Source organism: Cynocephalus volans, chromosome 9 (assembly GCF_027409185.1).
Source record: "Cynocephalus volans isolate mCynVol1 chromosome 9, mCynVol1.pri, whole genome shotgun sequence".
Taxonomy (NCBI): domain Eukaryota; kingdom Metazoa; phylum Chordata; class Mammalia; order Dermoptera; family Cynocephalidae; genus Cynocephalus; species Cynocephalus volans.
In genome coordinates, this window is record NC_084468.1 from 147,870,251 (window position 1) to 147,885,218 (window position 14,968).

The window sequence follows — 14,968 nt, forward strand, 5'->3', positions numbered from 1 at the left end:
TATGGAGTAGGCATGGTTTTAGTTCCAGAGTTTGGGTCTCCCAGATTCAGACATCATTGCTTTGAACTCCTACCCTCTATATTGAGGCTCAATATCTTTGCCAGCTTTATTAAGTCTCATATCTGGTAAGCTGTAGAGACAAATTTGAATCAAGATCTAAACTCCATACTTGGGGCTCTTTCTTCCATGTCACCATGCCAGTCTATGCCAAGACTATCTCCCAAAGGCTCATTCTCCTTGCTTTTTTACCTTCTTTCTAGGCATTTTAATTTCTTTCTTAATTTCAGAAATTAATTTAAATTAATTTAATTTTCCACTTAATTTCAGTAGCAGGAATATTAGTCCTGAGAAACTGAAATATTAGGAAAATCCTAGATTGAGACTTCCAGGCATCAGCTACGAGGTGTATTTTGCTTTTAAGTAATTCTTATCTGCTCCATCGTAGCCCAGGTTAATGTCCCCAGGAATTCCACCCTCCTTGCATTCTCAAACTTTTCCCTTTCTTAGTTCAGTTCAATTTAAACTATTCTCTGAATGCAGCTCCGTGTCTGAAGAAACGTGGTGTACAAGAAGGAGTAAAAGCTAGCTGTGACCAGGGAGACACCCCGAGAGGCAGGCCTGCGAAGTTGTGGGCTGGACCTAAGGGCCAGGCTTTGTCCTCCAATCAGGCGCTCTCCTCCCCACGGGCGGGAAGCTTCCGGCGCGACCCCTTCTCCCGGGGGCGGGGCCTGCCGCTCCGGCTCCCGCCTCCCCGGCTGCGCGCGGCGGCGGGTCGTGGTCACGTGAGCGCGGCGCGGCGGGGGAGGGGCCCTGACTTCCGGGCGGCGGAAGGAGACGCGGTTGCGTGAGAGGACGAGGCGATTTGAAGACACTCTCCGGGAGCGACAGGCTGCGGCCGGCGGCGCACGCTGTCGCTCGTTGGGCTTCTGGTCGCACGCTCTTCCCCTCGGCTTCCGCGCCTGGCCCCGGCAGGGCCTTCAGGTGAGAGGCCACTTCCCGTCGGGCAGGGCCCTCCCGGGACTAGGGACGGCGCGCGGGGCCGTCGCTCTCCGGTCCGCGGCCCAGGCGGACAGGGCCGGTTGTGGCCGCTGTGCGCCCCTCCCGGCCCCCGACCGTGGCGCGCCGTTGGAGCTGGGTCTGGCTGCGGAGCGGGGCCGTGCGGGGGCGGGGCGCCTCGCGCGGGCATTTGAAGCGTTTCAAGTGACTGGGCGGGTTCGCGGGTTCCGAGTCTGAGAGTTTTAGGTCTGTGTGTGGGGATCGGCCCCCCTTACTCGACTGCGGCCCTGACCGGCGTTCACAGGAGTAGAAGGAGGGATAGTTGCCTAGAACCCACGGGGTCTTCACTTCTGGCACTCAAGACCGAGAACGTGGGATGGGGCTGAACGGTCGCCTCCTTATTCGCCCTCCCGCCGCCCGGGTGTGCAGTTAAGCGACCTGTACCGAGCAGAACCGGAGCACCAGTTGTGTGGAGTCCCCTCTGCCTGGGGCATTTGCTTCGGGGAAGTCGGGTGCCTCCGACTGGCCTCTCGGTGGAGTTTGGGTCGGGGTTGGAGAGGAGATTGTCAAAGGCCTAGTGCAGTGTGCTTGCTCTCTCCTTGACTTTTTTGGGAAAAGAAGTTAGAAATGAGGAAGGGTAGTGAGGTGTCAGGCAAACTAGGTGGAATTCGGTGCCGTTGAATTTTAATAGCCATGAACTGCCTTTAGTTGAAATTAACAGAAAAGGCCTGCAGTAGGAATATATGGAATTAAAGCTCGATAGTTTAAAAACTATTGGGGCTCACATATCTAAGAGACCCAGTGATATGAGTTCAGTCCTTGAGGTCAGAGTTCCTACTTTATACTCAAAACCAGCTACTCTGAAAGCGGCTTAGTAGAACTGTTTGACTTCTGTGCTATGAAATTCTTTGTTTTAGGTGAAAATAATAGAAACTTATAGTAGAACTTTCAAAGTTCCTAATGTAAAAATGTGATCTACATAGAAATAATCTTGCCAGTTTTAAAAGTCAAGGAAGGGCAATGAGCCCTCCTAATTGTCCTATCGAAGGCAGAACATTCGTGTGACTAATACAAAATGACGGATAACATGGCATGAACTTGACAGTAATCTCTGTGTTAGAGATCAGTCAGGTAGTTAATGGCTAAAGAGAGCCAAGAGGATTGGTGTGGGTGGGGGTAAGAGGGTTAATTTTTCAGAATGTCCTGTACCATTTATTTTCATCCCTGGTACCCGCTAGTAATTATAGGAAAAGCTCAAAGATTGTGCTTGCTTAATAAGTGAAAACCGGTTTTGTATTAAAAGAGGCCAGGTGAGTATCCAGGCCATCCTTTTTTTTTTTTTCTTCTTCTTTTTTTTTTGTCTTTTTGTGACCAGCTGCACCGTGCTCAGCCAGTGAGCGCACCAGCCATCCTCATGTAGGATCCGAACCCGCGGCGGGAGCGCTGCTGCACTCTCCGGAGCGCGCCATGGGGTCGGCCCGGGCCATCTCTTTAGTCTTCCTTTCTTTACCCATTGTTTTTTTCAGACTGAGGTAACTAGAGATGTGGGTGGGATGAAAACTTGGGATTGGGATAAATGAAATAAGGCAAACCATTTTGATTCCAGTGTGTATAACATACAGTAGGTTTTGCAGAGCTCAGTCCTGTGAGTGAATTCCTCTTCAACTCTATTTTTTTTTTATGTTTTAAAAGATGATCAGTAAGGGGATCTTAACCCTTGACTTGGTGTTGTCAGCACCACACTGTCCCAAGTGAGCCACCGGCCCAGCCCCTCTTCAACTCTCTAGTGAAGGATTGACTTAAAAACCTTTCTGAGCCACATCTTTCAAATGGGTTTAGTACCAGTTTCTTCACATGGTATTGTGGGATTGAGTGGTAATGTATGTAATGCATCTGATATTGTGCTTGGTATGCACTGGTCCAGAGACTTCAAGAACACATACATGTTTGTGCTTATTGCATATATAATTAGCAATGTGTCAGGCACAGTTTTGAGTGTTTTACAAGCATGAATTCATTTACTCCTTATTTGACCTACCTCATAACAACTATGTGAGGTAGATATTGTTGTTATCCCTATTTTATAGGTAGAAACTAGGGCACTGTGGATAAGTACAGCTAGGAAGGGGCAAAGTCTGGATCAGAACCTAATCAGTATGGTTCTAGAATTGGCTCTTGATCTGTGTAGCCACATCCTAGCTCATGGGGATTTTATAATGTAGTAAAACCCTGCAGTGAAGTGAATTTGGATATAATTCAGATTATATCCTTGAACTCGAGGCTGGAACTTGAGCTGCGCAGTCTTGCACCAGACATTTTATTAATCTTGCAGTAATGCAGGCTTTCGTTTTAACTCATTTTTTTTTTTTTTTGTACCAACAGGTATAGCATTGTGACTTTTTATAGTTAGGCACAGGATAATTCTGATAGACCAGGAGAAGTTTCATTTGTTCCAAAGGTAGTTACTTACTCAACTGTAGTGGAAGTCAGAATTCATTATTTTTGTGGCATGTGGAAAGGCTTCAAGAAGAGTTGAACTGGTACCAGGTGGGAGAGACTGTTTTTTAGATAGAGATTAGCTTGTGGGAAGGTAAAGCTGGAGAGGATGAATGGGGCCACATTTGGAAGGACCTAATATATTCTGCTAAGGAGTTTTTACTATGTGAGAGGAGTAAGAACAACTGAAAGCTCCTGAGCCTTGGTTAGATCTTTGTTTAGAAAGAGCTCTGTGGTGACTGTGGCCAGTAGTCTAGAGAGTAGACACTAGAGACGACTCAAGAATACCAGTGGGGAAACTATTGAATAGTCTAGGGTAGCTATAAAGGACTTCTTTAAAGTAGTGGTCTGGGAATGGACCGTCTTTACGCAGATCAAAGATGCCCTGTGTAAGGAAGATTTGGATTTAAGTTGAAATAATGTGGTGAGAGGGAGGGGTGCAAGGTGACATGGTTATGCCTGCATTATTTCTTATGATAGTGGCCTACCTGGTCTTTGTTCCTTATTCCTCTGTTACATTGCATTTCCTTTCAAGCTGCTTTTTATCCTAGTTTTATTCTTTTTTCTTTTGGGTACTGTTTCCTGTTTATATCTAGTCTAGCTTTTCCTGGTATTCAGAATGCTGGATCTTCACTTTGCCTATACCAAGCCCATGCCCTACTCTTGACTTTCCTTGCTCATGAAATGCCTAGTACTCTCCTTGCTGCATATTTGAATCTTCCTCATTGTTTAGGCATTTACATTCATGAAACTTTTCCTGTTATAAGCTACATTTATTAATAACATTGATTTTCAAATTTTGCTTTCTTTTGCTAGAGGTTCCGCAGGGGACTGTAGGAACTACAAGCTTCCCAGCAGATACAGGGTATATCTGTAGCAAGTGTGCTGCTTTCCTACACACAAAGAAAAAAAAATCATTTCAGAAGGTCTACACTTAGCATGTTGCTTGACAGAGGGTTCCATGGCTCAGAAAATCTTGCAAAACCAGTGGCAAGACTGTTGCCTATTGTTAATGACTCCCCTCAGTATTTCTTGACTCAGCTTACTTTTTGCATTTCTTAACAGTGTTTTCTATTGAATATTTTGATCCTTTGACATAATCACTGTAGGCCTTGATTCTTGAGTATGTTTGAAATAAGTGTTAGAGTAATGTAAGTGTAGGAAAATAGCTTTTTTATTATCGTTTATTCTTGTCTTTATCCATTGTTTTTAAATTAATTTTTTTCGTTATAGCATTCAAGAATGACCAAAAAAAGAAAACGCCAAGATGATTTCCAAAAAGTAAAACTAAAAGTTGGTAAAAAGAAGCCCAAGATAGAAAATGCTATTGCAACAAACTTTAAAACAAAGACGATACATCTGCCCGAGCAACTCAAAGAGGATGGAACACTTCCAACAAACAATAGAAAACTTAACATAAAGGTAAGTCATGAATTGTGTTTTGGTAAAGTGAGATTTTTTTGAAATCATGTAGAATGTTATGTTTTTGTGAAAAGTTGTTTTAACTCTTAAAGCAAATGGCTTGCCTAGAGTCATAGGGTTTATTGATGGATAATGTTTAGAGTTCATCTGTTACCTATATCTGATCTTATACCTGCATCTTTCCCACCTCCTCCAGAAAGATTTGCTAAACTAAACCCATAATGATTTTTCCCTAGAATACTTATGTGATGATATATCATCTGGAAATAATTCTTATGTTTAACTTTTTAATGTGTCAAGCTTTTGATAAACATTTTACCAGCTGTTTTTATAGCTAATTAAGATAAGATCCTGTTTTACTCATTTTTGAACCCATACATAGCACATAGCTTATTATAGGTTCCTGTTGAATGCTTGAAGTCAGTTGAAGTTTGACCAGTAGTTTTGCTTAAAAAATTTTTTTTTTTTTTTTTTTTTCTTTTTTGTCGTTTTTTCGTGACCGGCTCTCAGCCAGTGAGTGCACTGGTCATCCTTATATAGGATCCGAACCCGCGGCGGGAGCGTCGCTGCGCTCCCAGCGCAGCACTCTACCGAGTGCGCCACGGGCTCGGCCTATTGCTTAAAAAATTTTTAACAGCTTTATGGAGATATAATTTACACGTAATAAAATTCACTCTTTTTAAAGAATATAGTTCAATGGTTTTTAGTGCATTTACAGAGTTATGTTATTATCACCATAATCAATTTTAGAACATTTTAGTTACTGTAGAAAGAAACGCTGTATCCATTGGAAGTCACTCCATTCCATTCTCCTAGCGTTAGGTGACGCAAATCGACTTTCTATCTCTACAGATTTGCTTATTCTGGACATTGCATGTAAATGCAATCATATATAATACATGGTGTTTTGTTACTGATCTTTCACTTAGCATAATGTTTTTGAGGTTCATCCATGTTGAGGCATGTATCAGAACAGTATTTCATTCCTTTGTATTGTCATACAGTATCCCATTGTGTGGTTATGTCACATTTTGTTGATCACCCATCAGTTGATGGACGTATGGCTTCCACTTTTCGGCTCTTATATAATACTGTTATGAACATTTGTGTATAGTACAAGTCTTTGTAAAGATATGCATTTTCTAGTTTTGGTTTTTAAGCTGTGAGGGTTAAATAATACCAGAAAGGTATTTGAAGTTATGTTTTTTTTTTTGAAAGTTATGTACATTATGCCAGAAATAAAATTGTTAAGTAGTGTGCTTTGAATAAAACACACACCTTCCGAAAGACAATTTAAAATAGGCAGAAAGGGCCTGTTAAATTAAAAGTATGTAAATGAACATACTGTAATGTTTAACGTTTGGTTTATAGTTGGTCTTCAGTAAATGGTGCTGATTGCTGTCACTTTAAATCATAGAGTGCCTAAGTCTGCGTTCAGGTTAATGTAAAAACGAGAAAATTCTAACTGAAAATTATGTAACATTATTAAGATAAAAATATTTTAAAGATAAAACTGTGATCTGATCTTAATAAAAGCTAAATAATGTTTAAAATACTTATTGAGGTAGTTTTTCCATGGAGTGTTAGTGTATTAGCATAATTTTAGTTAGCATCTTTATTTGAAAATAATAGAATGTGTATGTGTATGTACCTAAAATGTGTATTTTTATTTATAGGATTTGCTGTCATAGATGCATCACTACAATGCTGGGGTTAAACAAAGTGCTCTTCTTGGACTTAAAGACCTTTTGTCTCAGTACCCATTTATAATTGATGCACACCTTTCAAACTGACTGCTGTGTTTACAGATAAAGATGCTAATGTACGATTAGCAGCAGTTCAGCTTCTTCAGTTCCTGGCCCCCAAAATACGAGCTGAACAAATTTCTCCATTTTTTCCTTTGGTAAGTGCCCATCTCTCTAGTGCCATGACTCACATTACTGAAGGTATTCAGGAGGACTCTTTAAAACTTTTGGACATTCTGCTGGAACAGTACCCAGCTCTAATTACTGACCATAGCAGTATATTGCTTAAGAATTTTGTAGAACTTATTTCTCATCAGCAGCTGTCCAAAGGACTGGTAAATAGAGACAGATTCCAGTCCTGGATACTTTCTGTAAATCCTAATCGGAGACTCACTTCTCAGCAATGGAGGCTGAAAGTCTTAGTGAGACTCAGTAAATTCCTTCAGTCCTTGGCAGATGGATCCAGTAGTTTGAGAGAAAGTGAAGGACTTCAGGAACAAAAAGAAAATCCCCATGCCACTAGCAACTCCATTTTTATCAACTGGAAGGAACATGCGAACGACCAGCAACACATCCAGGTTTATGAAAATGGGGGTTCACAGCCAAATGTCAGTTCACAGTTCAGGCTACGGTAAGAAGGATTTCAGTTATGTCCACACTCAGTTTTCCTATTTTGAATTATAACCGCTGACCATTGATGGCTAATGATGGGAAGATATGCAGTTGTATTTCGTAGTTTTCATATAGTTACTCATGATTTGATTTGGTTTACTGATGGGAGGAGTCATTTGAAAGCATATTAATTTATTCATTTCTAGCAGAGCCTAATGAGAAATAAAACTTGATGATCTCTGTTGGCTTTGTCATCTTAGAATTTCATTTTTCTTTCTAGTCTTGATTAATGTAATTATTAGTTTATGGAACTTCATTTTAGTGGTATTTTGTATTTAAGATTTAAATTAAGCAAGGGATAATAAATATTTTTTAAGCATTAATCTTTTTCTTCATTCTTTCCCTTCCTTATTAGGTACCTGGTTGGAGGAGGCAGTGTGGATGAAGGCCTGTCATCTACAGAAAACCTGAAAGGATTTATTGAGATAATAATTCCATTGTTAATTGAGTGCTGGATTGAAGCTGTGCCTCCACAACTATCTGCTTCTGTTGGAAATGGTATAGAACGAGAACCTCTACAGGTTATGCAGCAAGTTCTTAACATTATTTCCCTTCTGTGGAAACTCTCTAAACAACATGATGAAACCCATAAATTGGTGAGAACTAATGGGTTCTTTATTTTCTTAGTAATGCCTTTTATGATAAATGGGAAGATTAGAAATCAGCTTATTACTACTAATTGGTTATGCATTTTCCAAAAAATACCCAGAGTTGAACTATAAACTTGTTTCTTTTGCACAAAACTACAAGTTAGTTTTTAGAGACAAATTAGTGAGAGATTATTATCTGAATATATTTAATGCATTTTTTTTAAGTGAAATGGATAACTGAATATACCTGATTTCATTTGTTTTTATTAGGTGTAATTCACAGTAGAGTTGCAGTGTATTGCTTATGGCAGGTTGGTTATGTCAGGGTATTCTAGTTTCTGAAAGTCTGTTGTATTATTAAAACAGTTGCTTATTAAGTAGTCTCTTCCACTTTGTACCCCATTGCCATATTTAGCAGAAATGGAGCAAACTGAACGGGTGGTTAGCCCTGAATTGTTTTAAGTATGTTGTAGTGAATGTAGTACTTGCCATGCTTTTGCTGTGCAACTAAGGAAGAACAAACTGTAAGATTAAAGTGTTGCTAAATTAATATGGTAGCACACTTTAAAAGATCAGCTGCCGGAGCAAGACTTCAAAGATTGAAGTATCTGGTTTATAGAAGAATTCTGCAAGGACTTTTGACTGGGCAAGTGTGAATTCTTGAGGTGGCCTTTGTACAGATAAAACTGAGAATGCGGTGTTTTTTTTGTTTTTTGTTTTTTTAATTCTTTTTATTTCATGCTGAAGTTTAGAATGAGTCAGAAGGCTGCATAAACTGACTAGGGATAAATTAAATAGTATTTGATAATCTCGCAAAGCTTTATGGAATTGTATTAAGGTGTGTGTTTCTTTTAAGAGCTTGCTCTGTTGCTAATAATCCATGACCCATCATCTGTAAGGACGTTTTTTGAGTTGTTTTTCCAAACAGGGTAGCATTTTGTTTAATAGTTTTGAGCCTTTCTGTCTTTTGATTCATTGCACAAACTGGCAAAAAAAAAATTAGTCATGATTAGGGGTATAGTATGTGATTTGGAGAAAGTAAAGCTTGATTTTCATATGGCAGTTGGTTTGTGATTAGGCTAGTAATAATCTGTACAGCTTCTTAGAAAAGTATATGTTAATCTGCAATCTTGAATTGGTCTATTTTCATCTGAAAGGCTAAGATAGAAAATAAAAGTAATGATATTCAACATGGACTTTGAGTACCAGCCTTTTCTTTGTTTTTAGAGAGCCGAAAAATAAAAATTCCAAGCCTCTTTGGTGTTTGGTGACATATGAGCACCAGTAAACTTTTCGTACTGCTTTGGTAGTTGTATTTGTATTTAGATAGGATAGTAGGACCAAAATAACAAATCTGCAAATTTATTAATTGTACTAGTTTTGGATTATCTATTACTATTTTGATAACACTGACAAAGGATCTGCTTTAATTTTACGGATATTTAAAATAGTATGCTTTAGATCTATTTTGTGTTCTTATAACATGGCTACATTTTTTTAGCAGTTCCTTAACATAGGCTACTAAGTTTAAAGACTGTATAGACTGTTGAAGACCAGAATACTGCATTGAGATACGGTTTAAAACTGAAATGACTGGAGTGGGAGGGTGGTTAATTCAGATAGGAATAATATTTGAAAGCATCTGCTGGTAGAATTCTCTAGTTTACCTTAGCAGATTTGTTATGCTGAACTGTAATAACTTGATAAAATAAGAACCATTATCTTAGAGACAAAGTATAAAAATGTATGTTAGCCATACATAATGCCGTTAAAGTGCATGTTAATTTATTTTTTTTTACCACTTGCACTGTTAGTTTCTCTCTCATTCACCTTTATTTGTAGATTGTTCGTTAAGATATTGGATGACCTATAAGAGCTTAATCTTTTTTTAATTTCCAGTATTGTTTCCTTCCTTCCCTCCTCCCTCCCTTCCTCCCTCCCTTCCTTCCCTCCTCCCTCCCTCTCTCCCTTCCTCCCTCCCTTCCTTCCTTCCTTCCTAAGTTTTTGATATTTATTAGAAAGCATTTTTTTTAATTGACACAATAATTGAACATGTGTGTGGGATATTGTGTGATATTTCAATACGTGTGTACAATATGTAATGATCTTAATTCAGTCAGTCAACATATCCATTACCTCAAACATTTATCATTTCCTTGTATTGGGAACATTCAAAATCTTCTTTTGTAGCTCATTGAAAGTATATACAATAAATTGTTACTTACAGTTACCCTACAGTGCTATACAGAGCACTAGATCTTATCCATCCTTTCTAGCTATCATTTTGCATCTGTTAGTCAACCTCTTCCTAGTCTCTCTCCTCACTCCCCTTTTCTGCGTCTGGTAATCACTATTCTACTTTCTGTGTATAAGCAATCAACTTTCTTATCTTCCACATAGAGCAAGAACATGCTGTATTTCTCTTTCTGTTCCTGGCTTATTTCACTTAAAATAATGTTCTCCAAGCTCATCTGTGTTGCAACGGTTTAATCTTTAGGAGGAACAGAATGGCATTTCTTGGCCTTAAAAGTGAATCACACACCACAGGCTGAATTGTAACTTTTTCCTCAGAAAACCTATAGGTTTTTCTGTTGATAAATTGACATCCGGGTTTGGTACACAGTTCTAAGACCACTGATTACTTACTTTTAAGTGTTGGTGCTGTTTAATGCATTTAGTTTACTAGTATTTGCAACATATTTGAGAAATTTTATTTGTATTCAACTAGTTTTTTTTTTTTTTTTAAACCTTTGTAGTAATTTCAAACTTTGATCCTTGGTTTGAAAAAAAATCTCAAGGTACATTGAATGTTATTTGCAGTGGTTGAATACCCAGATCCTTACTGAGATTGCTTATTTCTGATATACTGTGTGTATACTTAATGTGTAGCTAGTTTCTAAAGTGAAAATACAATTTAACATTAACTTTTTAATTCGCTTTGGCTTTCGGGGTCCTGGGTGTCAGGGCCACAATTGTAGTTATGCACTCTAAAATTTTTGTTTTGCCTTAACTTTGTATTTTAATGCTGGGCTTACTTGCTACTTTTTTGCTGTATGTCTCATTGCTGTTTTCCTTTTCCCATAAGGATTAGAATTTGCAACTAAACACAGACAGATGCATTCATGCTTCTTGAGGCATTTATTGTAAGATTTGTTGGGCATCTATAAATGTGGCTACTTAATTACAATTTAAAACTGCAATTCCTTAGTCACAAGTGTTCGATAGCTACATGTGGGCAGAGGCGACTGTATTGGACAGCACAGATAGAAAACAGTTTCATCATTTCAAAAAGGCCTTTTGAATAGTGTTGTTCTAGGCTCTGGATGTAGAGATAAACAGATTGATAGATGCTTGCTCTCATGTTTACCTTCTAGTGGGACTGATAGACAGTAAGCAAATGTAAAATGTTGGTACTAGGAAGAAAGATGAAAGTAAAGCAGGGTGTAAAGACAGCGTGTGTCGGAACAGAGTGAGAGGGAGTTTAGATAGTTTGTTATGAAACGCACTCTGAGGGGTAAGACATTTGAATGTCACCGAATGAAGTGAAAGAGCGAGTCTTGCGAAGGTTTGTGGGAAGAACATCCTAGGCATAGGGAACAGCAAGTATAAAGGCCCTGAGGTGAGAACAAGTTTGGCATATTTGAGGAAAGGCAGGAAATCCTGTGCAAATGAGGTGCTAGGAGAATGGTAGAAAGTGAAGGAGAAAAAGAGTAGTGACAGTATGGCCAGATCATGTGGTTCTCTGTGGTCTCTGGTAAGGAGGTTGGATTTTAACTTGAGTGCGGTGGACATTGGAGGGTTTTGAGCAGAAGAGTGGCATGATCTGCATTATGTTTATTGAACTTTAATATGTTGAGTTTACAAAAGTAGAACACTCATTGACTCCCTTGTGCTTACTGTCCAGCTCTAGTAACCATCATTTCATGGATGACCAGTTTGCCCTACATATATGTACACCTATTCTCTTTTCCCCTTTCTGTATCATTTTGAAGCACGATTTATGTTTTAAAATATCACTGTGGCTGCTGTGTGGAGAACTGACTTTTGGGGGATAAGAAGAGAAGCAGGGAGATAAATTAGGAGGCTATTGCCGTAATCCAGGTAAGAGATGGTAGCTTGGAGTAGAATGGTAGCTAGTGGTTGAAGTGATGAGAAGTAACTGGATCCAGGTAAAGCCAACAGCACTGCTGGTGTGCATAGTGAAGGAAAAAGGAGTTAAGGACAATGCATGTGTTAAGGTCCAGATGGCAAGGTGACTGTTGATAGGGAGAGTTTGGTTTTATTCATGTTAAGTTTTAAAATGCCTGTTCGACGTTCAAGAGGAGATATCAGGGTACAAGATACAAATGTACATAGAATCTGGAGTCAGGCAGAAATGGTACAAGGATTGATATCTGGGTAAATCCAAACATTTAGAAGTCAGGGAGAATAGAAGAATCTTGTAAAGGTTACTAAGAAGGAAAAACAATTGAACTTTAGGGTGATCAGCTGTTTTAGCATCTCAAGTTCCACCTCCTAAGAAACCACTCAGTCTCTCGCAAAATGGGATAGTTGATGACCCTGGATAGAAGGGAATAAGAGTGTTATGATCTGGAATTAGAAAGACAGTGTTCAAGTAGGAGGGAATGATAAAATTACTAATATTTCTGAAGCATTTTGGGAAGTGTATTGCTTTGTGAAAGTGTTAAATATCTTTAATGTGAAATAATGGATTTGCTGAGGAATAGAGTTAGGGTATAAAGAGACCACCAGGTATAAGACTTTCTTAAGTATTTTATAAACATTGCATCAATGGTCCAAATTCAGAATTTTCTTAAATCTCATGTACTCTCCCTTTTTTTCCTCTTAAACAGCAGATAAAATTCAAGTAAAAGTAATTATTAAGCACCAAAAGGATCTGCAGATGAAAATTATGTGCAGTAATAGTTCATTTTAATTTTAACATTTATTTACAGATCACTGGCAAAAGATGTATTGTAATGAAACATGTATAGTTGAATAGCAATAAGTTTTCAAATTTCTGCTTAAACTTTCATTGGTTATTTCACATTATTTTTTCTTGTAGATTTTATAATCTTTGCTTATTTTAATAGGAATCATGGCTTTGAAAGAATTACCTCAGTGATTTTGAACACCATTTTATGAGCCATTTTCCATATGCCTTAAAAGAAATAACCAAGCACAGAAGGAAAGAGACAAATAAAAGGTATTGTGATTCTTTTCCACTGTATAGGTTTGAAAAGCTTTTTAAACAAATTATCAGTAAGTAATTAGTCTTAATATGGAACTTTCTAAACTGTGAGGCATTTATATCTAGATTTTGTGAAAATACAAGTAGCAGTAGTATGGCTGATCTTGAACAAGTCACTTTAAGCCTTGGGACTAACAGGTTTTTGATTTTTTTTTTAAAAAATTAAACAGTGTTTTGTGCTACAAGAATGTATCAAATTACATAAATATTAATTTAGTAAACGTTGCTGAGGTGGGGGGATTTATTTGGGTGAGACACTATGTAATTATTGCATCTCTAAGTGAGATAGTATTTTGAAGGTCATCTAATTCTGCTCTCATTTATACATGAGGAAATTGGTATGACATTAATATCAGTATCCTGAAAGAAGAGGGATAATTGGAGAATAATCAGAAAGAGATGGGTGATAGATTAAAATATGGAGTTAAAAGAAAAAGTAAGCCTGAAAATTATTTAAAATGTCCACCTCAAGTGAGAGCAGATAAATGTGAGAACAAATGATGTGATAAAGTATGACAAACAGGTACAAGCTAGAACACTTAAAACTGTAGTTCGCCCAAGTGAACAAACACTTGCAAGGGATCTTACAGTCTGTCAAAACGTTCTTAAATATACCAAAGAATCATTAAGCTCTTTGAGCAGATTTCAAAGGATATGCTTAGAAGTGATAAGGCTGTTATAGGCATATGGTTTTTTCATTCATTCACTAAATATTTATTTTGGTTGCTTTCTATGAACAAAGTATCGTGGTAGAGGTAATCAGATGTCTCAAGGTATACTCGCTCTCCTAAGCAGTTTCGTTCTGAATTGTAAGAAAGTGTGTCAGGAGGCAGAAAACACACCAGTGACTTTTTTAACAGAGAATTTAATATAAAGAATTGTGAACTGAAAAACCAAAATGACAGAAGGGAACAGTAAGATATTTTGGAGGTAGCAACTGAGGAGGCAGCTACTATCTCTAGAACTGGGGGAACAAAGAGAGGAATGGCAGAAGCTTGGAGAAGGGAGACAAAACTCTGACCTCTGAGGAGTGGGTGCTGCTCGGTTGGTGCTCGTGTCTTGAGCTCAGAAGTGGGGCCCAATGGGACTGAGGCCCAGAACGCTGCAGAGGGGGCTCTGGCTAGCTGGTGCTGGTGTTTCTTAGGGGGTGGTTCTGTTTCTGTGTCAGAAAAACTGCAAATTGGAGTAAACTGTGGCTACTAGAATGTGCTGCTAATGGCCTAAAGAAGATCTGCCGGTCGATACTGGCAGCAATAGGAAGCAAAAAAATAGGATGGGAGAGTGTCTCATCTTCCTACAGCTTTGTAGTCTCTTTTTACCATTATTGGCAGATCCCAATGAGAAGCAGCTGCAAAGGAAAAAAATGTGGCTCACAGAGTCCGAGCACCAGGATGACAAAGCCAAGCGTAAAGTGTGGGTTTGAAGCTGAGAAACAATAGCTCAGTAACTGACAGGAGAAGTGAATTTACATATTTGAAACAAGGCAGTATATAAGTATCATTAGAACTGTATAATTAAGTGCTATAGGAATTCATAGGAAGAGATAGATCCCTTGTTAGGATAAACAGACAAAGCTATATTGAAGAGTAGTATTTGACTGGATGTAGTGGATATGATTTCAGCAGGCAGGAATGCAAGGGATGAGAGACTATACTAACTGGAGTAGACAGCATACAGGAGAGCTGTAGAATTAGGTAAGGATGGAGAGCATGGACCTGGGTCAAAGCTGGTTTCTGCTTGTCACTGGCCTTAATGCTCAAAGTAATTTCTTATTTCTGGAGTTTATTTATCTTTTA

The 14,968-nt window shown here is 38.6% G+C and overlaps 1 protein-coding gene across 1 annotated transcript in view; it reads left to right on the forward strand.

Moving 5' to 3' along the window:
• The first annotated feature begins 927 nt into the window (after positions 1 to 927).
• LOC134385988 (testis-expressed protein 10-like) overlaps positions 928 to 14,968 on the forward strand; it is a 57,471-nt gene continuing 43,430 nt past the window's right edge. Inside the window, 6 exon segments of the mRNA XM_063107838.1 lie at positions 928 to 981; positions 4,726 to 4,914; positions 6,591 to 6,702; positions 6,705 to 7,290; positions 7,687 to 7,927; positions 13,015 to 13,127. Coding sequence (XP_062963908.1) covers positions 4,735 to 4,914; positions 6,591 to 6,702; positions 6,705 to 7,290; positions 7,687 to 7,927; positions 13,015 to 13,127 — 1,232 coding nt within the window. The 5' untranslated portion in view covers positions 928 to 981; positions 4,726 to 4,734.